The 24,832-nt window shown below is 51.4% G+C and overlaps 1 protein-coding gene across 3 annotated transcripts; it reads right to left on the minus strand.

Moving 5' to 3' along the window:
- Nucleotides 1-307: 307 nt before the first annotated feature.
- On the minus strand, nucleotides 308-24,832 carry FOSL2 (FOS like 2, AP-1 transcription factor subunit). 3 transcript variants are annotated; one of them, XM_004029036.5, is made up of 4 exons: nucleotides 23,869-24,832; nucleotides 13,254-13,505; nucleotides 8,754-8,861; nucleotides 308-5,679 (listed from the first exon to the last, which is right to left on the minus strand). In XM_004029036.5, exons 1-4 carry the CDS (start codon nucleotides 23,971-23,973, stop codon nucleotides 5,161-5,163), a joined length of 984 nt encoding a protein of 327 aa, XP_004029085.3. In that variant the 5' UTR covers nucleotides 23,974-24,832; the 3' UTR covers nucleotides 308-5,160. The 3 variants fall into 3 exon arrangements, with proteins under 3 accessions (XP_004029085.3, XP_063552052.1, XP_063552053.1); XM_063695982.1 differs by having other exon boundaries at nucleotides 308-5,730; nucleotides 23,869-24,826; XM_063695983.1 differs by lacking the exon at nucleotides 23,869-24,832 and adding an exon at nucleotides 21,905-22,926 and having other exon boundaries at nucleotides 308-5,730.

Consider the following 24,832-nt stretch of genomic DNA (forward strand, 5'->3'; position numbering starts at 1 on the left):
CTGGCTGAGAATTAGGCCCTGAGAAGGAAACAGGATCAGGAGGGATTGGGAAGGGGTCAAAAGGGAAAAGAAGAATGAGACGGGGAGGTAGACATGCCCCGATGCCCTCCCAGAAGCCCACCTCACAGCTTTGCAGAAAGAGGTTCTAAGCAAGCAGAAAGAAGTTCCCAGCTCCCCCAGCCCCCCTGCCACCCCACCAGCAGAAAAACCAACTTTACCCATGAGGGCCAAAGGTAGAGAGGAATAGCAGAAAAAGAGAAGAAAAAGGAGAGATGGGAAGACAGAATAAACCAACCATCAGAGGCTCTTCAATCTTAATTCATTTTATTCTACAAAATGCTACTCAACTGAAAGTGGAAATGCTAACCCCCCTCCCCCAAAAAAATCGCAAGGGAAAGAAGTTTTAATATGTTCTTTCTTCCATAGCAGCAAGCTTCTTCTAACAAGCTTTCTTTAGTGCAAATACTGTAGGCTTGTATTACATATAGTAAAACAACAAAACAACAACAACAACAAAAACCACCACCAGAAACGCTTCCAAACAAAGCTACTCCTCAATTTTCAAAACTATACAAAGATTTTGAGCTTGCGGTTCTGCCTGGAAGGTCTATTTAGGAGACTCTCCAATGGGACCATTTCACCATTACTTTAAAAAAAAAAAAAAAGTGCCCAGAAAGGTAATTAAATTCCCCATAGAGCCATATGAACCATATACAACTTGTTTGCCTCCAGAGTCTTACAGCTGACTTTACTCCACGTCATTAACATATCTCAAATACAGATGCACAAAGCTTATTTTCTACTATACACCAAAATACTATATATATACACATCTCCCACGGCAGAAAAGACACCCTGATACCCTACTCTTTACACAAAGTCAAATATTTTCTTCCTCAAAATCAAGTAAACACAAACTAAAATAAATGGAATAAACTTTTAATCATACAGAGAAAATAATTTTTGAGAATCAGGACAGGATCTTCCACTGTGTTCTCTTACAATGTAGATGTCTTGGCGACCACTGTCCCCAGAGGAATGAAAATCCACCTTTAAAAACAGAACCTTTTATACAGTTTATACAGCACAAATCACAAATCACTTTAGAAACAAAAATGTGTTATCCTAAATTAAAAAAAAAAAAAAAAAAGGAAGCGAGAAGAGAGAGAGGAACGGAGTGTTTTAATGCTATCAGTTTCTATTCAGGCTTGATAGAACATAAAGAAGATGTAAACATTTAAAATAAATAATAAAATAAATGTCAATTTCTTCTCCCCCTCCCTTTCCCATAACCCTCTCAAAATTTGATCCAGCCCCTCCTGAACATGTCGTCAAGCATTGGATAAATTAAACCCCTTGGTTGATGTATGGCCAAAACACTAGAAGCATAAGAAGATGCCAGATTCATAGTGGGATGACTGGGTTTCCTTTTAAAAAGCTACAGGACACAGGCACGCCTGGAAATGTATACACACATGCGCACACACACAGCCCAACCTGTCAATAAATAGTGAGATGCTGGCTTTTAATATGAATGCCAAAACAACTCAACAAGCAGAAGGTAGCAAAGACTCCTTAAGTTTTTTAAAGAAAATTCACACATCACATATTCTATTGGTCCCCAAATTCTCTAAGGACTTGGGTTACCCCTCTGACCATCTGAGGAGTGCACGGGAGCACATGGTGGGGTAGAAGGAGAAGTATGGAGTGGGAGAATATTGTAGGGATAAGTCCTCGAGAACAAACATCAGACTGAAGGCAATCTTACCTTGGATCTTGAAGACAGACCTTCTCACCTCTAAGCATTTCTGTTTATCCATTACTTAGGGGCCTTTTATAAAGAGATGTCCTCATCCCTTAGTCTCATCCTAACGAGGATCTATATAAAAGCGCCTAACACAGTGCCTGGCACATAGTAGGTGTATTCTTTTCCTTCCTAAAGGGGGCACAAAGATGTCTGATCAGGAAAGGAAATCGACCTGAAAGTTAAATGGCGAGATTGCATTTGCACTGTTGGTCCATCAAGGAAAGGAGAAAAAAAGTCCCAGTGCTCCAGACAATTCAACCACACTTGGAATCAAGTGAGAGGAGAGGGAGATTCCTTTCCCCAAAGCCTGAGAAAGAGAAGCAGCAGCCCCAGACGGCTTTTGACTGAGATGCTTGTGTGACACACCTGGCCCCCAACACAGGCAGAATGATGTTTGACTCTGAAAACCTCCCCAGTGAATTCTCTGCTTGAAGCCGGCTCCAGCAATTTCCTAAGCCTCAGCCGGGATCTCCTCTCCTTCCTGTGCCAGCAGCTTCCCCCATTCAACTGGCCAGGGAGAGGACTATTCGCAGAAAGACTGGCCAGGAGGCCAAGAAGACGGTGTGTTTTACACGAGCTGATCAGAGTGCCCGCCCTGTGCCGTCCCAGAGCTGCCTGCAGCCCAATCGGAGTCCACACCTCCGAGCTGCCTCGCAAGTGGAGCCACGAGAAGCACAGAAGTTCCTAAGCCAAACACAAAGGCAGCCCCAGTGCAGATGTTCCCATAGCTGGAGCCATGGAGGTGTCTGGTGATTCTGGAGCAAGGGTGTGTGTGTGTATGAGAGAGAGAACTTGGAGGGCAAGCCATAAGGAAGTAAAACTCAGGATATGCTCACGACTTAGGTGTGAATATTCAATCTTCCCCAAATCAAATCACCTCTGACTTTGGGGAAGCTGAACGACCTCCTATGACAAAGCCTGGGGGTCTTCACAGGGAACGTAGCTCAGAGTCCTCTTACAGTCCTGAGTGTTGGCTGGACATTTGCCTTCTGCTGGTCCCAACACCAACACAGCTTGAAATCTGAACTGAAGCCAAGTTGTGCCTCAAGAATTTGTCCAGCCTGGCCACAAATCAGGCTGTGACCTGCACGGGGATCTTTGCTGCACAAAGTGGGGTATAAGGGGGCTTTTAGAAATAAAAGACAAGAAAGCAGCTTCATTTAAGAAATACCTATATGCACAAAAAAGAAAATAGCTCCCACTTGGCTACAAATACCACTTGAGATGATTACCCCTGTGAGAGCTGAGTGCACCCCAGTTTTCTTTGCCCATCTCCTGCTACTCCTGGCTCATTCTGCTGCTTGGATTCATCTCAAGCCAGAAACCCAACTGCTCAATCTTCTTAGAAGGGTCCCTCCCAGAGCCCCTGGGAAACCGGAGAGGGGCATCACAGCCAAGGGATGCAGGAAATAACATTTTTAAAGTATTTTAAACAAAATCCTTTTTCTTTGAAACCCTCCTTTCTGCATCACTTGTACAGGTCACTTCCAGTCCCACTGGCCCATGTACTTTAAGCATACGGCTGTTCCACTCTGTGTGTCTAGTGCACGAAAACAGGTCATGTTCATGAAATAACATGCGAGGGAACAGCTGTGTGAATGTGTCACTGCTTTCTCCACGGGGGATCTTAATTGATCTTTCAAACGAGGATACTGTGACCTCTAGAGCTGAATCCCCAGCAGCAGAGTCTTTGCAGAGCACAAGCCCCGCAGAGGCTGGTTCTGGCCAGGAGCTACTCCCTGGATTCCTGTCAAGGCCCTGCTGGACAAGAAACTCAGCAGGAGCCATACCCTGGGGAGAAAAGGCTCAGAGGGGTGGGCAGCAGGGACCCTGCTGAGCTGTGCTCCTGCTGGAGGTCAGGGGGACCCTTCCCCAACCCCGTGAAAGGGGGCAGCTCTCCTGCAGTGGGAAGCAAAACATCCTATCTCCAATTCCAGCAGCCAGAAAGATTCAACAGACAACTAGGAATGGCGCATGAGCCACAAGCCACAGCGACAGCTCAGGCCAGCTGCTCACAGCTTGCTTGCTGCCTGGGCCAGAAGAGCGCACTGGGGTGGGGACACGGGAGTGTAAAAGAGAAAGCACTTGATCCAGCAGGTGGCAGATGACCACAGAGGGCAGGAAAGGCCCGGCGCCCTGTGGGGAGGTGAGCAGCCAGGACAGGCTGAGCGGGTGCTGGGGCAGCAGCTGCTGCAGACACCACTCCAGTGACGGCCTCCCGCCTCCCTCCCCTGCCTCTCCATCCTCGGCAAATGCTTCTTTGAGGCTTGGGGAGGGGTTGCCTGGCAGCATCTGGGGAAGGTCCAGGCCCACGCTCATTAAATCTCTGTGGGTGGCGTCACCCTGAGAGCCAGGGTGGGGGAAAGGCGGAGCCCGGCAGGGACTTGGAGTATAATGTGTGGCTCCTAGGGAGGGATGCCTCCCTGGTCCGGAGAGAAGGGTCCAGGGGCAGAATGGCAAGGCAGTAATTACAGGAGACGCCCTACTCAAGACACCAGGTGAAGGGAAGCTGGCTAGGACACCCGTGTGGCTTTGTTGGCATGATTCCTGGCCTGGTAATTAGGCGTTTGGCAAACCCAACCTGTGCCCCACTGTCTCACTCACACCCTGTCTTCTGGCCAAGCCGTTCCTCCAGAAGCCGTCTCCGAAGGTGGGCAGGAGGGGTCCTCTGAGCCTCCCAGTGATGGCAGCATCTCCTTGAGAGCTCAGGGAGCCCCGCTGGGAGTTCTGGAGATGATGACTGGGAGGCGTCAGGGTAGGGAAGGCTCTGTATTGCACTTTGTCCCCTTCTGGACAAGTCAGCCCCAGCAGAAGAGTCACCTGCTGCCCCATCTCCAGAAATGAAGAGCTTTAATATTCAGACCACCCAGATGAAATGTCATGGCAAATTTGATAAAAACCAAGAGGGAGTGAAACTGACGCTGGGGGAGGGAAGGGGCAAGTCGAGGGAAGGTGAAACCAAAAGGCACTGAGCATGCGTGGTGGGGCAGGGAAGGACACCATCACTCCAGAGACAGTATGGTAACAAAGGGACAGGAATGGTCCAGGCCAGCTTCAGGCTCTTCAGAAGCCAGAGAGATGTCCAAGTCTACCAAACCGAGTTCTCCAAGGCTTTTCAAGAAATGGGATTTGCTTGCAAGATGAATGAGGGAGGAGGTCCCATGGCTTCTAAGAGATCAACCCAAGTCTTCCAATACTCACTGCTAAGTCCCACCTGGGTCCCCCAGAGCCAGGAAGCTCCCTGGCAGGTCCCCCTCTTGCCCTCACGGCCCTGGAGCGCTTGAAGGTGCTGGTCCCTGGGAAGGAGGAGCGAGGAGGACCCCCTCCGGAGCTGGGGAGGGAGGTGCGCTGGGTTACAGAGCCAGCAGAGTGGGGGAGTTCAAGGAGTCTGATGATTGGTCCCCGCTGCTACTGCTTCTGCGGTGAGCCTTGGAGCAGGATTCGGAGGGAGATGCGGGTGACTCCTGCTCCAGGACGCTAGGATAGGTGAAGACGAGGTTCGAGGTGCCCGGAGTGACAGCAGGTGTGGAGGTCACCACGATGGGGGTGTGCAGGGGCTCCTCGCCGTAGAAGCCCCCAGCAATGCTGATGGGCTTGATGACAGAGCGCTGGGCCTTGTCCAGCCCCGCCGACGAGGACGAGGGGCTGTCCTCTTCCAGGGGCTCCTGTTTCACCACTACAGCGCCCACCGAGCCACTCCCACTGCGCATGGGCTGTAGCCCAGGGGCTGGAGGCGATCGGCGCTCCTCAGGGCTAATCTTGCACACTGGGCCGTGAGCCACCAACATGAACTCCAGCTTCTCCTTCTCCTTCTGCAGCTCAGCAATCTCCTTCTGCAGGCCTGACTTCTCCTCCTCCAGCTCCTCTGTCTCCTGCCACGGAAAGAGAGGGATGTGAGGGACAGCAACCTGCCAGGGACCAATCTAGGCAGGAAAGAGAAAACCAGTAATGTTCTCAGACACTGTGAGAGCAGAGGCTCACACACCTAACCACAGACCCCGCTGGTCTGAGTCTCTCAGTCACCTGGAGGCTCAAGATTCCTTTCATTTCCAAAGAAGGAAAGTCAGCTTGGAGAGGGGGTAAGACAACAACTGCAGCTGCCATAACCCAGCACCTACTTTGTGCAGGGCACCGTGTTAAGCATTTCAGAGATGATCTCATTCAATCTTCCAGGAGCTTTTTGGAAGCAGATGTTATCATCGCCCCATTTTGCAGATGAGGAAACTGAGGTTCAGAGGGGTTCTGTTAATTTTCCAAAGTCACCGAGCTAGCAGGTGGGGTAGCCCAGATTTGATTCCCAATGTATCTGACTCCAGGGTCTATGTTCTATGGCCTTGGTGCCAGGACTGCCCCCTCGGTACCCCTGAGGGGTGAGTACTGAGAGATCTGCATGGAGAAGGGGGCATGGAACACAGCTCTACCCACCTCTCCCCTTCTCTTACTCCCCAACCCCATGCCAGCCCACCTGTGGATGGATAAACACTAAGCCCTAGGCTGCTAGAGAGTGGAGACTTTGTCATGCACACTCCTGTATCCCTAGCACCTAGAACAGTGCCTGGCTTCTCAAAAGTGCTCAGCAAATCCCTGTGGGATTATCACAGCCTCTCCTCCTCCCTTTTTTCACTCCAATTTCTTTCTTTCTTTTTTTTTTTTTTTTTTTTGAGACAGAGTCTCGCTCTGTCTTACCCAGGCTGGAGTGCAGTGGCATGATCTTGGCTCACTGCAGCCTCTGCCTCCCGGGTTCAAGCTGTTCTCCAGTCTCAGCCTCCCGAGTAGCTGAGACTACAGGCACCTGCTACCACACCCGGCTAATTTTGTATTTTTCATAGAGATGGGGTTTCACCACATCGACCAGGCTGGTCTTGAACTTCTGACCTCAGGTGATCCACCTGCCTCAGCCTCCCAAAGTGCTGGGATTACAGGCATGAGCCACGGCGCCTGGCCTTTTGCTCCAATTTCTTAAGCACATATTTCAGGACTCCCAGAACCCTCAGAGAACATTTGGTTCAGCCACCACGCTTGACACAGAAGTAACGTGACAGCCCAAGAGGGCCTGTGAGGATGCCAGGGTCACCCCGCGAGGACCTCAGCCCCCTTCTTTCAACCCCAGCCAGAGAAGCAGAAGCGAGCAAGTGCACGTGGAGGGGCCGCTGTGGGAGGGGAAGAGGTGTGTGTCACCAGCCTCCTCCCCACGTTTTCCCTAACATGGATTCCTGTTCATCAGTGAGGACATACGGGCAAGGGCTTCGTTCAGCAGAGGACAGCATATTCCGGAGTGAAAAACAGTTTCCGTCTGTCTCAAGGGTCTGACGAACGTCATGAGCTTCTGAGAGGCTTCCTGTGGAGGATGTGGCTCAGGGGCCTGGGTGGCTGGGTCAGAGGGCGGGGGAGGTGGGGAAGGCAGGGGAGAAGGGTGTGAGGCCTCTGGGAGGAGGGAAGGAAAGTAGAGGAGCCTCAGGGGGCAGGGCTATTCTGGGGCGGGTGGTGAGGAGCGCCACATGGGGCACAGCTCCTTGAAGTGCCAATCAGAGAAAGGTTAGTGGTGGGAGTGCCCGCTGAGGAAGTGGATTGTGGATCTGCCTCACCTGGGAATGAAGAATTCCCACTCATCCTCCCCGGCTCTAACACCTCCGAGGGACATTACTACAGGCATCACAGAATTCACGCAATTCAATTCATTCAACACCCCAGAGTGAGGGCTGCAGGACAGAGAAAGACAAGCCTAAGCGGGTGGATGGTACCTGGAAACATTAACTCAAGTGAGGGGATGGGCCAGGCGCGGTGGCTCACGCCTGTAATCCCAGCACTCTGGGAGGCCAAGGCAGGCAGATCACCCGAGGTCAGGAGTTCGAGACCAGCCTAGCCAACATGGTGAAACCCTGTCTCTACTAAAAATACAAAAATTAGCCGGGCATGGTGGCAGGCACCTGTAATCCCCGCTAGTTGGGAGGCTGAGGCAGGAGAATGGCTTGAACCCAAGAGGCAGAGGTTGCAGTGAGCTGAGATCGTCCCACTGCACTCCAGCCTGGGTGACAAGAGCGAAACTCCATCTCAAAAAAATTATAATAACAAAAAAAGTGTGAGGGGATGTTTTCCAAAGCCCCATCCTGGGCAGTCACTGTGAGGACCACTGACAGAGTCTCTCTCATCTCCTCACTCTGAAAGCATTCCACTGGGGAGAGTCAACCCTGGCTCGGGGCTTCCTCCACACAGCACACGGCCCTTCCTGCAGGGCCAGGCTCTGAAGGGAGTTACGTGACGTTGGTCAGGTCAAGCTTAACAGAGGGAAGGGCAGGGCTGTGGGTCCTCAGGTCTCGGCAATTAGGCGGCACGGGAGAGTGACTCACAAGAGCAGCATGCGGCACCATGGCCACAGCTCTGAGTTCATGATAGAGGTGGGGAACCCGCCTGCCCATAAAGGAAATGAGAAAACCCCAAGAAAATACAACCCGGCTGCCACGTGACCTATCTCCATCAAGACTTCTCCCTGGCCCAACCCAGAGCGCTTAGGCCAGGCTGGGCCACTCCTGATGGCGGCAGGCATGGGAGTGGCTGGAATCTTGGGAAGCAGCCCTGGATGGGGCAGGTCTGGACCTGCCCTGGCTCCCACCCTCCATCATCCCTCACCCAGGAGCCCCCACAGTTCTGTGAGCAGAGAACACTCAGGTGCTGCGTAAAAACCGTGGCTAGCACCCCCACAGAAGGTTGTTCATTTCTTCCCTCTGGGCCCTGGCTGGTGCTAAACGCCACCTCCCTCTCTCTCTCTCTCTTTTCAATCAACACAATGCTGACCCATGTGTCCAAACGAAGGAAAGCTCTATCTCCACTGACTCATCTGTAGGGCACTTGTGGGTAAGGAGACAGCTGTGGGAGAGAGGATCAGGACCCCCGGGGCTCTCACTCCAGCCCACCCAGAGGTGCTCCCACCCTACGCAGAGTTCCTCACCGCCTGCAGCTTCTCTGTCAGCTCCCGGCGTCGGTTCCGGCACTTGGCTGCAGCCAGCTTGTTCCTCTCCCGCCGGATGCGACGCTTCTCCTCCTCTTCAGGAGACAGCTAGAGGCCAAAGCCAAGGATCATGATTAGAACAGAGACAATGGTTCACAGTATTTTTTAAAAACTGTATTTTAAGTAAGGCAAGAAGCCCTTCTGGAAATGGAGAAAGGAGGAGGAAGGGCAAGAGGAGCATGGCTGGACTCAGAGGCCCCAGAACATGTGGATCCCTGATGTCTGGCTGCCTGGGAGGGCTCTTTTGAGCTGAATCTGCCCCGGAAGGTGATGTCCAAGTTTAAAGTCCATGTTTAAACAGGACAGCAATGGGTCAGAGATTCACTGGCCCAGGCATGATGGCAGCACCTATCACATCAGCCCTGATTCAGTGCTCAGGCCAGAGAGAAGGAGCTGGGGATGCTTCTCCAAGAGTCCCCTCCTGTCAGCCAGGCGTGGCCCCACCCACTTGAGCAGCTTCTTCCAAACCCTGGCTAATTACTCCTCCCAACACTCTGCCTGCTCTGCAAGCCTCATTATCCCCATTTTGTTAAGTAGCTGGGCCTGGAGTCCCCACACAGGTTAAGAACCACCCAGGGGGGAATGTTATGTTGCTGATGGGAGGGCCAAGAGTGCCACTCCACTCCCGATTTCCTCTGCCAATCCCAGGGTGCCAGCTGCTCACGGTTCAACCCCAGGTACTCCCCCACATGCCTGGTACAGTGCTAAGTTGGACAGGACATGCAAAAGTAAGAGGAGCCCCCAGGAGGTAAAATCCTGCTGCCCACCATATCTGTCCACTCAACAAGTGAGCACCTGGTTCCATGTGCAAGATGAAGTTCTAGGGGCTTGGGATTTATCTGCGAACCAAACAAAGGAAGATTCCCCTGCAAAGAGCTTAGGATCTAGCTTCTTCCAGTGAGACAGTTAGGAATCTGTCACTCATACCAGAAAGCATGAACTCTGCTCTACTGAGCAGGGCAAATGCTCTGGTTCCACAGAACCCTGCAGAGCTGTGACCCCAATGCCTCTCTCAGGCAGAGGTGACACAAGGAGACGGCCGTGGGCCAAAGCAGAAAGCAACGCAAAGGGAAAGCCCACCCATTCAGTTATCAAACATTGACTGCACACCTACTAAGTGCCCAGTGCTATACTAGGAGCTTAGAAGATCTCAAGGGGAATAAGACGTGGGTCAGCTCTCACGGGACACCTGGGGGCAAAATCAAAGCTACTTTTGGAGGAGCAGGGAGAAGTTACCCCAAGGAGGGATACTGCCTGGACTTCAGGTCACCCTATGAAGGAAAGAGCCACTGTCCTGGTTGGGTCCAAGTCAGAGTCCCACAATGCTCCCTTTAGCCCTGGAGGTCTGTTGCTGTGATGTTTTGAACAGCAAAGAGAGGACAATCATCACAGCACCAGAGAGGACAATCCCATGCCTGTCTCACAGAGGGGAGTCCACAGCCCGGCTGAGGTCATGAGGCCATTTGACTAAGGCCCTGAATACTTCCTGCTCCTAAACCTGTCTTGTCTTGAGCCCAGCAGAATTGCCAAGAAAGCCTTATGGCCCTGCTGCAGGCCTGGGTTTAGGGATCACCACTGAAAGGGCCACCAGGGCTCCCCTTAAGGCCCAGGAAGCCCCCTAGATCCCTCGCTAATGAGGGGCAGAAAAGAAGGAGGCTGGCCTTGACCCAGTTCAAGCCCTCCTTCCCCCTTCGCTGCTTCTGGACAACTTTTGGCCTCCTGACTGACCTAGAAGTCTCTCCCCTGACTGGTGAGGTGTGGGGCAACTTGTGGGAGCTGTCGACATAGGAAGTGTTCAGGGGCGGTGAGATCAACATGGTTCCAGCTTGAGTGTGTCAGCAGCACCATGTACCCACCCACAAGCCACACACACCCTCCCCTCCCCACCTCCTCAGAGTCGCCGCCACAGGGCACAGAGGGAACCTCCCAAGAGGAGGCCTATGAGGCACCAGGCCGGCTCCGGAGGCAGGCTCCTCCCTAGCAGGGAGGCTGGGGGAGGCTGGGGATGGCTGGAGTAAGCTTCAGAGCAAAGCCCTGAGGGCTGGGAACCTGAACAGCCAAAGTTCTAGGCTGCCACTGCCCAGGCTTCCTTAAAGCTGCTGGGAGATGTGTGAATTCCCAACTGATGTGGGATAAAATGCTCCTTGTTCTCTCCCTCCCTCTCAAAAAAGGAAGGAAACTCTCCAGACAGATTGTATGAGGCACGCCTAGGTGGTGTGGTGGGAAAACCACAGGGCCAAAGGTCAGGAGAAGTGGGTTCCAGTGCTGGCTCTGCTACTAATTCGCTGTGAGACTCTAACAGGGCCCTTCACCTTTCTGGGTCTCCGTTTCCTTGTCTATAAAATGGGTATAAAGGGAAAATGAGAAAAGATGGTCTCCAAAGTCCCTCTGGATACAAATTTCTAAATTTGGTGTGAGGTAGGCCCAGAAGAGAATGGAGAGCGTGGCCGGGCGCGGTGGCTCACGCCTGTAATCCCAACACTTTGAGAAGCTGAGGCAGGCGGATCACCTGAGGTCAGGAGTTCGAGACCAGCCTAGCCAACATGGCAAAATTCCATCTCTACTAAAAGTACAAAAAAAAATTAGCCAGGCATGGTGGTGCATGCCTGTAATCCCAGCTACTCAGGAGGCTGAGGCAGGAGAATTGCTTGAACCGGGGAGGTGGAGGAGGTTGTAGTGAGCCGAGATTGTGCCACTGCACTCTAGCCTGAGCGATAGAGCAGGACTCCATCTCAAAAAGAAAAAAAAAAAAAAAGAGAATGGAGAGCATTCAGCACATCCTCGGGCTTTGTGGTCCTGCTAGCCCCAAAGAGTACCTGGCAAGCCTGGCTCTCACTCAGGATCACTTATATCCCAGAAGAGTCCAGCTCATCAGTGAGTATAAGGCTTTGCACCTTGGATTCCGTGAAGGAAGCCTACTTATAAAGGTCCTTACAAGCATGGCTACTGCAATATTTACAACTGCAATTATAGAAAGCAACTGTGAGGAGGATACTGGCCACTTGCTCCAGCAGCAGAGGCCCAACATGCAGCTGTGAATCCATTATAGTGTCTAGCAGACACACCTCCCCAAGTGGCTCTGCACCGTGGTTCTGCCATTAACAGAACAAACCAACAAGTAGTGGATACAAGACCCAGCTTTGTCCTCGCAGGAGCAGAGCTCCTGAGAAAGCTTCCAGTTTCTTGGTGTGGTGATCCCTGTAATTCCAAGTATCCTGGGGTCTGGATCTACCCTGATCCACTGGGAACCATGTTTGAAAGGTCTGTATATTGGAACATTGTGGCCCTGGGGATCACAGAGTGAAGATGGACAGTGGTTGAAATGAGGAAGGGTTCCAAGGCTGTCACTGGAATAGTTTCCCAGGATAACAATTCATTTGAAAAAGGGATTCCACTGCTAAAGTATTTTTCCCTTCCCTGGGCTCAGGGTGGCATAGCCTTGGAGAAAGAATACTGCATAGGGGGTCCAGGGAACTGGGATCTAGCCCAGACTTCCCCACTCACTGGCCGAGTGGCCACACACAGGTATGTCTGGCCCTTGCTTGTATCATCTGACATGGGGGAGAGATGGGGCTCTCTGAGGCTTTATCCCATTCTTTCTGGAATTATGCATGATTCTGATTTCCCTTTCCAAGACCAGGGAACTTGGCACTGCCCTGGCTTACTGCTGATACAGGCAATGAGGCTCTTGAGTACTAGGTAGGTGCTGCCTAAATAGCAGAGCCCCCCTTCCCCATTTTCTGGCTTCCCTCCCCAGCCAGGTTAATTCTTTCTCAAAGCTGAGCCCCTTGAAGAGAAAAGGGCTGATGTCTGGCCTCCCCTGCCTCATCCTCCTGTCCATGCCACTGAACAGACTCCTAAGGCCCCAGAGTTACTGCACCTCTGGAACATGCATTCCAGGCCCTTGAAATGGGCTCCTGCTCCGAGTTGGAGGCCTAGAACACTGAGGAGGAATGGGAAGTCGTGGGCAGTACCGACCCAGAGCTTGACCCCATAGGTCTGCTGGGTGCCTGGCCTGCACTAGACCCTGGGAGACAGCTAAGGGATAATCCTAAAAAGCTCACAGCCAGGGTTCATTGGCTGCTTGTCCCATGGCCCTTTTGCCAAGGATCAGAGAAGGATCCTGCTGTGGGCAGGTCGTAATGGTCCTTCCCATCTGTAGCCAAGTCCTGGCTTGCAGGGACCATGATCCCCATTTTGTGGCTGAGGAAAGTGAGACTCAGAGATTCTAAGGGACATAAGCGAGATGACAGAGCCAGCCTGAGTCTTGGCTCTCCAGCTCGGCCTCCAGTAAGGAGGATGACGTGCTCTTCGACCCCTAGCTCCCTTGTCTCCCCTGCTCTCAGAACATTAACCCTACCAGTCTGCAGAAACCCGTTCCGTGTTTCTGGGGCTCTGAAAGCCACTGACGTGGCTCCTTTCCACTGGTCTGAGCTGTACCTGCTCATCTCTCCTCCTGCGGCCCACGGTGGTGCCAATGGTCTTGATCACGCCAGGTCTTGGGAGGGCCATGTGTCCAGGGACAGAGGCCAGGCCCGGCAGGGGGCTGTAGGGGTGCGAGCGAGGGTACGGGTTGGACATGGAGGTGATCACTGTGGGCTGCACCATCCACTGCAGGTCCTGGCTGGTCGTGATGGCATTGATGGTGGGGATGAATGCACTGCCTGAGCCAGGCATATCTACCCGGAATTTCTGAAATGAGGAAAAAAAATACAAATGAGCCAATAAATACTAAGCTGAACAGGATAGTTAATAATAATTGAACAGAGCTGAGGCAAAAACCAGCACAGAGTAGGGTCAGTGTTTGAAGGGCAAGGTCAGGACCCCAGGTGGGCCTGGACAAGTCCTGTGCATCCAAGAATCAAGGGGGGAATCTTAATTATGCCTGGGGCTTCACGTCGGATCTGCTCCCTGACCGGGGTCCTGAGAACTCCATCCCCAGGTGGCTCAGTGAGGATACTGTCCTATTCCAAATGACTTCCAAGATAGACGTGGTCCCCAGCACTCACACTCGGCAGGCCCTCTTGGCAGCTCTCCAGGATACACATCTGCAGGATGTGGCACCTGGGTTTTTAAGCCTCTGAGTCGCCTGCCAACTGTTTCTCAGGGTACCAGCTCAGGACACCTTGAAGGGATTTGCACACCAGTAGCCTTGGACCAACAAAGATCACCAAGGGAGCATACTGTGTCTGCCTTTGTCACTTTCCAAAGAGGTTCAGGACAGAGCTACGACTCCATCAGGGCACAGCCAGGTCCGTGAAAAGATGTCCTCTAACCCAAGAGACTAACAAGTAGCGGCATTTGCAGCCAGACATCCCTCGCTGTCCTTGTCCCTCCTCCCTTCCCATCATCAGCATCTTGCTTGGGGCAGACTGGCTGAGTGTGTCTCTCTACCCAGCTACATAGGCATTGATCTATGTTCACAGATGTTTCTGTGGGAAACTCTGGTGCTGCTAGTGCAGTTTTCTCCCCGCTTCTTAATTTATGCCCAGACCACGTTGCAGAGCTCTCTGGAACATGCTGCAGGAAGCATTCTATTTAAAATATAAGATGATGACAGAGTATAGAAACTAAAATGGGCTGTGCTCCTTAGCAGCTGGTCTCGACCTTTCTCCAAGGCAGCTACTGGAAACTGCAAGAAGCGGGAAGGAGAGAAGAGCCCCCTACGTCCAGCTTTTCAGAGGCAAGTCCCCCTAATGGAACCCAGGTGAACCTTCATCTTCAGATGACTCCTGTGTCCACATAAAGCTTCTCCAAGTAGTTTCTTCCCCCACTTAAAAACTGGGTGAGATGATGACAATAGCTAACAACACTTCCTGGGCACTTACTAAATGCCAGACACCATGTCTTACCTAGATTATCTCACTAATTCTCCCTCTGAGTGAAGAACGACCATTAGTTCCATTTTAGGGACAGAAATTTAGGCTTAGGGAGATTAAGTAACTTATCCAAGGCCACATTGCTAATAAGCAGCGGGGTCAGGATTCAAACCCAGTCCAGCCTGACAAAGAGGCCAGAGCCCCTGAACACAGTGGTATACAAGCTCCTTTTCCATTGCTTCTTTCTTCCTCAAAATCCAGCCCTAAGTGCTGGTTATCCACCCCCACTGCCCTCAGACAGAGTGTCAGGTCATCCCCTATAGACCTCCCCTCTCACAAAGAAGGTACCACAGGTCTGTCTGGCCCCGAATGGAACCCCACTATCATTAGCATGGATGCTGTAGAACCCTCCCTATGCTGGTCCAATCAGACCAACTAGGATAGAAGCATTCGCAGCAATGGAAGCTGGCACCACCATTGTCTTTGCCTTGTCACAACATCAGGGTTCCTGCTGTGTAAATAACACATAGAGTACCTCACTACAGCTGACAGAGCTGGGGACCCCTTCTTGCTCAATTCCCTGCTATCTGCCTGACCCTAGTCTGCATGGTGGAACGGCTGCCTCATCTCCCAGACCACCTCGGGGGCCCAGGCCAAGGGCTTCAGTGAAGAGAGCTGCCCAGCACAATGGATTCTGGGATTCTGGAGGAAAGTTACCCAGTGCAATGGATTCTGGGGTTTGGGAGGAGAGCTGCCTAAAGCAATTGGTTCTAGGACTCTGGAGGAAAGTTACCCATTGCAATGCATTCTGGGATTTGGGAGGAGAGCCACCTAGAGCAATGGGTTCTGGGATTCTGGAGGAAAGTTACCCAGCACAATGCATTCTGGGATTCGGGAGGAGAGGTGCACAGAGCAATGGGTTCTGGGATTCTGGAGGAAAGTTACCCAGTACAATGCATTCTGAGATTCAAGAGGAGAGTTGCACAGAACAATGGTTTCTGGGATTCTGGAGGAAAGTTAACCTGGTGCAATGCATTCTGAGATTCAGGAGGAGAGCTGCCTAGAGCAATGGGTTCTGGGATACTGGAGGAAAGTTACCCAGCGCAATGCATTCTGGGATTCGAGAGGACAGCTGCCTAGAGCAATGGGTTCCAGGATTCTGGAGAAAAGTTACCCAGTACAATGGATTCTGGGATCCCGTGAAGAGAGCTGCCCAGGGTGATAGATTCTGAGTTGCATTTCTGAAGGCAAAGAAAAGTGGGCTTTTTATCAGGCACTGACTGAAAAGCAGCAGGTGTGTGCATATGAAGGAGGGAAGAGTGCAGTGAACAGGAAAGCATCCAAGTGGGAAATGATCTTCAAGGAGGAAAAATGGCCAATTGGGGCTGGGCTGTGAGTAGGCAGAGTCGGGAGAACAGCAGGCATGGCTGAGTGTGTGTAGAAGCACCAAGTCCCAGACAGCTATTTTTTTTCCTGAGCTGCTGGATGGGAGGGGCGGGGAGTCAACACTGCACTCAGGGTCAGGAGGCATGGGGTTGAGGCCTGGCTTAGCCACTGAGTGCCTTGCCCTGGGCTCAAGGACTCAATTCCATGGATGTAAAGGGGAATACTCATCAAACTCACTGCACTGTCATGAGGATTAAATGAGTAGCTACTTGTAATCACAGGCTATAAAAGCACGCCAGTGGTTCTCAACCCTGGCTATACATTAGAATATTCCAAGGAGCTTGTAAAAAACACACTAATGTCAGAGCCTCGCCATTAGACCTCTAAAATAATTGGTTTGGGGCAGGGCTCTGATAAGCTTTTTTTTTTTAAACCCCCAAGGAGAGTCTGTTGTGCAGCCAGGGTTGAGAAACATTGCTCCAAACCGATGGAAGGTCACCATCACCACCACCATCATTAGATGTGCCTGTGTACTCTGCACAGGAGGCTCCGGGGAAAAGTGCCAGCTTCCCACTCCTGGGAAGCACCCAACTTTTAAATTCCATTTCTCTCCCCAAGCCAGGTTCTGGGTTTGAAATGCACCTGAGGCATTCAGCACAATGGTTTGATATGACCCCCTCCTCCATGGGGAAGCTGTCAGCTTTCCTTTTAGGAAAGCACCTAAGAAAGTCACTCCTCATTCCAACAAATAAAAGTGTTCCCGTTTTAGGCTTGGGGAACCCAGCAGAAAATCTGAAGCAAAGCTGAGGGACAAAGACCCCTTCAGAATAAGTGGATGCCTATTAGCCCCTCTGAGGCCCTCCAGTCCACCCGCTCTGGAGGGCAGGTCCGTGGTGTGTGCTCCCCGGTATACATCAGCCAGATTCCTCGCAGCAATGGCTTGGTCTAGACAAAACAAGACAGCAATAAAAACCAGCCAGGAGGTAATGACTGCCTCTGAAACGCATGTACACCTTGTTTCAGACAGGAGGCAAAGCCATCTGGATAATACACTGGCTCTAAACTGCAAGGAAAACAATGTCCCATCCCCAGAGGGGCCCGGGGCTCTGATAAAGAAGGCTTTTGTCTCCAAGAGGAGCTTCTCTGGGAGACACACAAAAGTTTCAATTAGATCTGGCAGATGGGTCTTGTCTCAACTCCCAGCATGTTATTCAGAAATGTGTTATTCAGAAACGTGTTATTCAGACACTGGGGTAGGAGAGAAGAGGTGAAGTTAGGAGTTTGTGGTCCCAGAAGTTAGCCTAGCATTCTTCTATGCCAATAGACCCGAGAATCAGCCACATGTCACACTGGAGATACATCGTGGTTCTCTATGGATGAGTTAACACTAAACACAAACCAAGATAGAGCTGCTCAGCTGGGGGCTACAGGGCAGTTTCAAACCTGCTGCATGCATGCCAGGAGTGTGCTGGGAGTGATGGGATCGGGAGAGGTAACCCAAAACCTCACTCGGCTGCCTGGGGCTCTGTAGCCAACATGTCCTCCTCAAGGACACTTTGAAGATGCTGGATGCCTATGTAGCATTCCAGCCTAGCAAAGCCTCCAAATATTTCACTGTGTCACCCTGTCAACTGCGGGGTGGGCAAGAATGCCTATAAAAGGATATAGTGGTCCCCATCCACCTCCTAGAGCAGAGTTTAGCAAACTTTTGCTGTGAAGGGTCAGACAGCAAATATTTTAGGCTTGGTGGGCTATACGGTCTTGGCTGCACCTCAATTCTGCCACTGCAGTGCGAAAGCAGCCCTAGATAACATGTAAACAAATAGGCATGACTGTGCCACTGTATTTTATTTAGAAAAATACTCAGGACATAGTTTGCCAACCCCTGTCCCAGAGGTTCATTCTCATCTCCCATGCTCAGGTTGGAGGGAAACGAATACAGAGGAAATAAGAAAGCAAAAAGGCAGAACTGAGATGTTCCTCCAACCCAGGTAGCCGAGGAGACGGGCTCTCACTTATCAGCTTGAACCTCCAGACCCTGAGCCGACGTTCAAACCCTTACAAGCCTTGTGGTCTTTGGGCATGGAAACTCCCATCACCCTGCTGTACCCTGTTGCTAGGGTGCCACTGGGCTGCTTAGGAAGGATGCGTGTGCTCCTTCCACTGCCAATGAGAAAGACGGCCGAAAACACGGACCCTCTAGGGCCACCAAACCTCAGCAGGTCAGAGAAGTTCCCTCCACAACAGTTGCTGATTTGGGAAAACTGCCTCCTGAGACTCTATACTGGAGCCTTGGCTTCAGCTATGAACCCATGGCTTTTTGCTGACAGGTATTGGAACTAGGGTTTGGGCCCCTACAGGCCCGGATGGGGCCAAGGGCTTATCCCAGAGACTCATGAGTGGGCAGAACTGGTATGTGAGATGGAAGTCAGGGTTGGGGTTCTTGGCCCAGCCCCTTGGCCAGGCAATTCTCCATCAGATAGATTTTTGTCTGGGTTATCAAGCATTCAAGCCATGAAGCCCTGTGGACTCCGTAACCTGCTTGCCAGGCAAGCAGGTATGATTGAGTGTATCTAGGAAGGGACTGGGTTCTTTCCCTTTAAGAACCCTTTCTTTAGATTCCCAGGATGGAAAAGAGACAATTCTAACAACCTAGAAGATTGGCTCCCAAGAAGAGAAAAGGATAAGAGCACAATCTGTCTCATACCTCCCATCACATCCCCACTGAGGTCCAGCTTAACGCAAATACTCTGTATTTTTACTGAACCTGGGATGTTCCCCAAAGCCTTCCATAAGGAATTTAACCATTCTTCACAGGTTCTGCGTTGAACATCACTTTGACCTCTGACCTTTCATTCCTCTCTGAAGAAATACCACTATGTCACAACGGAAACTGTTGCTAATAAGTTGTGATTTCCCAAAGCGTTACAGTTTATAAACGCTGTCTTAGGTGACTCGCCTCCCTTCAGCCTCCACGCTTTCCTGGGTTCCCTTGAAAGACTTACTCTATCCTCCTCCACCTGGCTGCCTGCCGGGGGAAGAGAAGCAGGGAAGGAAAGAAACAGAAAGAGAAGGCCTTAGCCCTCGTCCAGGCTCCCCAGCTGCTTCCCTGCCAGGGCCCTTTTGGCCAGAAGCGCCACTCCAAAGCACTGGGGAATTCACTCCACTATTCTGTGGGCCCCTTTGGAGCCCCCACAGCTCCCCGGCGGCTCTGTACTCCATGGGAATGACATGTCCTCTCATCCTCTGTTAAAGCCACCGGAAGGTGAGCCTAGGAAAGTCTCACTGCCACAGGACAGGGCCGAGAGACCAGGTGGGCCAGGAGAAATCTTATACCTTCCCTCTCTGGCCCAGGGAGTGGAGAAGGGATAGAATTACCAGATGGGGTTTGGAACAGATATATTTGCCTCAATCAGGGCAGCTGCTGTCATTTTGAAATACTGTGGCCACCAAAAGACACCACATACAACACAGATGAGACATATCCACAAAGTAATGATGCTATTTTTTTCTTTGTTTCAACAAATAGACCAGAACGTTCGTCTCCTTAATTCTCACAACCAGTATCTTTATTCCTATCTAACAAATGAGAAAAAAAATCCAAGTTATTGACGGCAAAGGTGCCTGCTTTGGTGTCCTTTGTCGTGGGCATGCTCTCCCAGGTAGACTCTAGAGGCCTGCAGGACACAGGGTCACACCCTACTTTGGCCTCAGCCTGATCATCCAGACTTGTATGTCAGACTCGGCTCCAAAGAGGCTTTTGGTAATTTCCAAATATCAAATTCACCCTTCAAAGGACAAAGATTTGTTAGTAGGGAGGATTTTCAAAAGAATACGCTGAAAGCAACTGCAAAAGAGGGGGTACTGCAAAACCTTTCTGAGTCTAAGCATAGCCGCAGCATTCAGATAAGCATTTAGTCTCCTCAAGGAAAAAACAAGGAAGGGGATGACAGTGATAAGGATGAATAAGTTCTGCTGTGTTTGTATTAAGATAGAGAAAAAAAAAACAAGTCTCCCAATTTTACCCTCACCTTGAATAATAAGACAGGCAGAAGCAGAAATAGGTAGTGGAAATGCACTCAGCGTTTTGGATAGGAAAATTCAAATGCCTTTCAGACAATACATGACTGCTATTTCACCCCATTCCCTTTGATGAAAAAGTGAAGCTGACTTCCACCATCAAGAATCAGCGGAACAGACAAATTCTTGGGATAACATTTTGTTTGATCCTAATCTACAACATCTGTAACATCAAGGGGAAAAAGAAAAGCACCCAGACCCTTAATCTATGCCTCCCACATTCCCACCAACTGAACAAGCCCCCTCCTAATATAAGCACATAGGAAAACATGCCTTTGGAATTTGAACAAACTGTGAAGGCAATCTAATGAATAGACAGACATCAAAATAGGAAAAGAAAAAAGCACTCCTTTTTTAATATTTTTTTTATTATACTTTAAGTTCTAGGGTACTTGTGCACAACGAAAAAGCACTCCTTTTTTAACCAGGTTTTATTTAGAAGAAAACAAAAAAGAAACTCAAAGTCAAGCAGTTCCTAGTTAACCACGGTTAAATATGTGGCATTTCTTTGTCCCTCATTAAAAAGAAAAAGCATCCTAAGAATTCCAAACTCACCAATTTAACACTCTCTGGGACTGGAAAAATACATTCCCAAGATAGTTTTCCTAAAAATTTCCCGTAGAGGGCACTAGAGAGGTATGATTGAGGCTAGCTTGGGAATCACAGTCATTTCTGGTAAAAGTTCTTTGATGTGAGGAATGTCCCAGTCTGGTACAATTGGCAAAAGTTCACTCTGGGGAATTTTGTGTGTGTGTGTGTGTGTTTGTGTGTGTATGTGTGTGTGTGTGTGTGTCTTGGGAAGGGGTGGTTGAGGAAGAAGAGTGCTAGTCTGGTATTCCTTAACTCCAAAAAGGAAATACTGCCCTTGATTTATTTTCACAAGTTATCTGAGAAACAAATAGCAGCCTTGGAAAAGTTCTAGGTCTTGTTTTTGTTTTGTTTTTTCATTAAAAGGGGGCCCAGCTGATGAAAACAAGTTATGAAATGACCTATGTTTGTGTAACTGGCTGGATTGCGTAATGCTCAGGCCCTGAAACCGTAATAGTCAAGCAGCCAGGCAGGGCATATATCTGGGAGATGTTTTCCTAGGAAAGTTAGGAGAGAAAAAACAACAGCAAAAAGAAAAATCCAAGAAGGGGAGGTGTGTGCAACGGTTACTGACAAAACAAAATCACCAATGACCAACCTTTGAGATTAAAACTATAACTGGAACAGGAAATATTTTTCATGCCTCAAGTTCCTGCCATATATAAGAACAGAGGCTGTAACAAAGACTAGTCTGCTCCCCCCACCCCCAAAGTCACTGGAGCTCATGGCCATGTATTAAGATCCAGCTTCATGAAGCTAGAGAGGACGGGAAAGCTCTGGGTTGAAGAACTGGCAACAAACTAATCAGGAATATTGGACCCCCAAAAGAGAGACCTGAAAAAAATAAAATTCACTTCCCCAAAGAAAAACCAGAGAACTGTCTCATATGGATCGGTCCACTGAGATGCCATAAAAGAAAAAGGCCCATCCATTAACTGCCAGGAAAGTCTTCCAGTACAGGAAGCTGAGAGAAATAAAGTGGTTACAGGTTTTATCTGGTATGTAGTAAAGTTACCTTGAGCCCAAGATCGGGCAAGGTCATAGCATAGACTTGTGAAGGAACAGAAGCCTCTGAGGTCAGTCCTTAGGACCACAGAACAATTTTGTTCACAGTTGGAGCAATGACAGAAAAATCCACCAGTTCCTCCTCGTCCCCCACCCAACCACCACCACACCAAGGAGCGGACAGGCCAAGAAACTTGTCTCAAGTGGCATTACCTTGCCAATCCCTCCGGTTTGAAAGGCGCCTCACACACTGCCGGGCCGAATGGGCAGGCGTCTATGCGAAACCCCGTGCACTGGTTATTGCTAATTGCAAAATACTCATGTGTTACAGCATGCTAGGAATTAGCCAACAGCTGCTTTTTGCTTCGGTAATGAGGCCCTATTACACTCTGCTGGACTGAGTTCTCTTCCTTCTTCCTAGCACTGGTTTCCTGTCTGAGTTTCTTCCAAAACCGGGAATTGCCTCCGCTCACATCCTGGGCTCAAAGCCCTAGTGACACAGATTATTCAGTTGGGGCACTGATGTCCGGTCTGACTTCCCTCCAGGCCCCAGGGTCTATGCTAAACCAGGCAGTGAGATTGTAATACTCCAATGATCACTGCCAAAGACACATTAGGGAAAAGAACAGAGAAGAAATCAAAAGATCCCTTCCTGATTTCAGGGAGGAGGAGACAGACAGGCGTTTGGGGTTTGTTGAACGGGAGAGGGAGGGAGTGGGTACAGACTTCAACCTATTCCCTCATGATGTTTACATTCAACACAAACCACTAGCGGGGCTGGGAAGCAAACATAATCAACAACTTTTCGGATTTTAAACTCATCACCTTGGTGCTCATTACGAAGGGTGCATTGACTGCACCCTCAATGAACAGACTAGGCTGTCTCTACTTGGGTGCTTATAGGAGCACCATGGGAGGCAGAGGGAAGACAGAAAAGCCATTTTGGGGACTCACCACGTATAGGGAATCACTTTGGAACAAGGGACCCCCCATCAGATCCAAAAGAGAGCCACGTTCCAAAATTCTTTCCAGCTGAGTCCACCCCTCCCTGGAAGCCCACCACAGCCCCTTCTAGAGGCCAAGGCCACCGCCTTACGGAGCATCCCTTGCTGCAGCCAACTATGCTAGACTCCACAGATGCTGACCACGGTGGGCTTCATGTTGTATTGGGCCTGCGTTAACCCAGCTCTCTCTCGAGACAGAGCGGATGGGGGAGCTGCAGCAGAGGGCAGGCATGCCATCAGCACCCCCCCCCCCCCCCCCCCCCCCGCCAACAGCACCTTCCTGGTATTTATAAACACAGAGATCACACGCACAATCCCTCCAGTGCAAACCAGTCCGGCTGCTTTAGAAACAAGTTGTTTTCTGCTTCCAGAACCACCCAGGAGCCTGCGTGATGTCTCTTCCCCCACCCGACCCCCTCTTCTCTCTGCCGGTCTCCTTGCTCCAGGTACCCCCAGACCCTCAAGGTGCTCCTTCGTTCCTGGGGGGGGCAGTGCAGCCTCCTGTCCGTGATCCTTACAGAAGACGGGTCGGCGGGGGAGCAGGCAGGCAGGCAGGGGGCACACAGGCGGCATGAGCCAACCAAGGCTGGCTTCTTCCTTCCTGACCTTCGCACCTGATTCCCAGAGCGGCAGCCCTCGCCCTCGCTCCAGATTACTTGAAGGAGTCCAACCATGTTTCTGGGTCCCCAACCCCTTTCAGCAAGGAGCTAAGACTGATGGAGAACGGGGAGGAGAGAGAGAGGGCTTTCCTGAAGGAATAGGGTCCCAGGATGTCGAGAGGTGCCAGTGGGTGCAAAGATTTTCTTGTCTGTCCACCACCCAGAGAGAAGACGCGGGGCAGGGGTGGGGGTGGGGGGGCAGACACTGGGGAGGGGGAGTAGTTCTTGGAAGGAGGTAACAGGCTCCTGGTAGGGGGCCTACAATTCCAGGAGTTTATCTGGGTAAAATATAATGTGAGAGGAAAAGGGCATGTTGTCTCTTCAAGCCCACTCCCCAATCCCCTAGTTTAAAAGGGGGTGGGGGGGAAGGGGAGGACGAAAATCCAGAACTTACAACGGTGGCCCGTAGGTATTTTCTCGCCAAGAAAAAGAAAAGAAAGCAAAAGAGGCAGTGGCGGCGAGAAGAGGGCAGGGGTCCGCCCGCGCCGCCAGGTGCACCGGGGCCCGCACCTACCTGCTGGCCGCCGCCGCCGCCGCTGGAGTAGGACTCGGCGTGCGCAGGAGAGCCGCTGCTGCCCCGGGACGAGGTGTCAAAGTTCCCGGGATAATCCTGGTACATGATCCGCGGTGGGGGCCGGAGAGGAAACAGGGTGTTTTTCTTCCCCCGCCCTCGCCGCGGCCGCGCACCGGCTGCTGCGCGCTCGTTCGTCCGCCGGCCGCGCCGCGGGCTCTGGGCTTCGCTCCTGGGTTTCTCCCCCACCGCGGCGGGCGAGGATAGGGAGGCGGCGACACCTCAGGAGCAGCGTCCCCCGAGCGTCCCTTACAGCACTTCTTTCCGGCTCTGCGAGCGCCGCGGGACCAGTTGTCCACCCGATCCCTCCCTCTAAAAAGTCGGCGCGTCTCTCGGTCCCTCCCCTGCGCGCGCCCTCCCGCCCCCGCGCGCAGCCGGAGCTCAGCGGGGACCCACGGCCCAATCAAAAATTGGAAATTAAAAAAAAGATTAGGAGCCCAGCTAGCCTGGCCTGCCAGCCCCGGGGACCCCCAATTTCAGACAGGGCCAAAAAGGCGGAAAGAAAAGCTGTCCGCTGGGAGAAACTTCTGTTTCTTCCTTTTAGAAAAGGAGCCGGAGAATAAACTTCCCGTGGCCGACTCGCCGCCGGAGTTTCGGGGCGGCTCGGATACTTCACTAGAAGGCGGCGTGCGCCCGTCCCGCGGCCCCGAGCGCGCCAGGGGGACAGCGGCTCGTGGGGCTCAAGTAGAGCTGGCGCTGAGAGGGACGCGGCCCCGCTCCCCGCTCCGGCGCCCAGACCTGCACCCCTTCCCCGGAGCCCGCTCCCGGATGGGCCCGCCTCGCCCGGCCGCGCCTCTCCCTCTCTCTCTCTCTCTCTCCCTCTTTCTGTCCCCGCCGAGCGCCGCTCGTTCGCTCGCTCGCTGGTTCGCTCGGAGCCCTAGCGCTCTGCCCGAGATGAGTCACTACA

The sequence above is a fragment of the Gorilla gorilla genome, chromosome 12 (genome assembly GCF_029281585.2).
Source record: "Gorilla gorilla gorilla isolate KB3781 chromosome 12, NHGRI_mGorGor1-v2.1_pri, whole genome shotgun sequence".
Taxonomy (NCBI): Eukaryota; Metazoa; Chordata; class Mammalia; order Primates; family Hominidae; genus Gorilla; species Gorilla gorilla.

What these genes read in the sequence shown, in the direction of transcription:
- FOSL2 (XM_063695982.1), bottom strand. Translation starts at nt 23,973, where the DNA reads ATGTACCAGGATTATCCCGGGAACTTTGACACCTCGTCCCGGGGCAGC. An exon ending in GCGGCGGCGGCGGCCAGCAG is followed by an intron (nt 13,506 to 23,868) that starts GTAGGTGCGGGC and finishes TCCTCATTTCAG; the next exon opens with AAATTCCGGGTAGATATGCC. An exon ending in TGACAGAGAAGCTGCAGGCG is followed by an intron (nt 5,731 to 8,753) that starts GTGAGGAACTCT and finishes TTTCCTGCCTAG; the next exon opens with ATTGGTCCCTGGCAGGTTGC.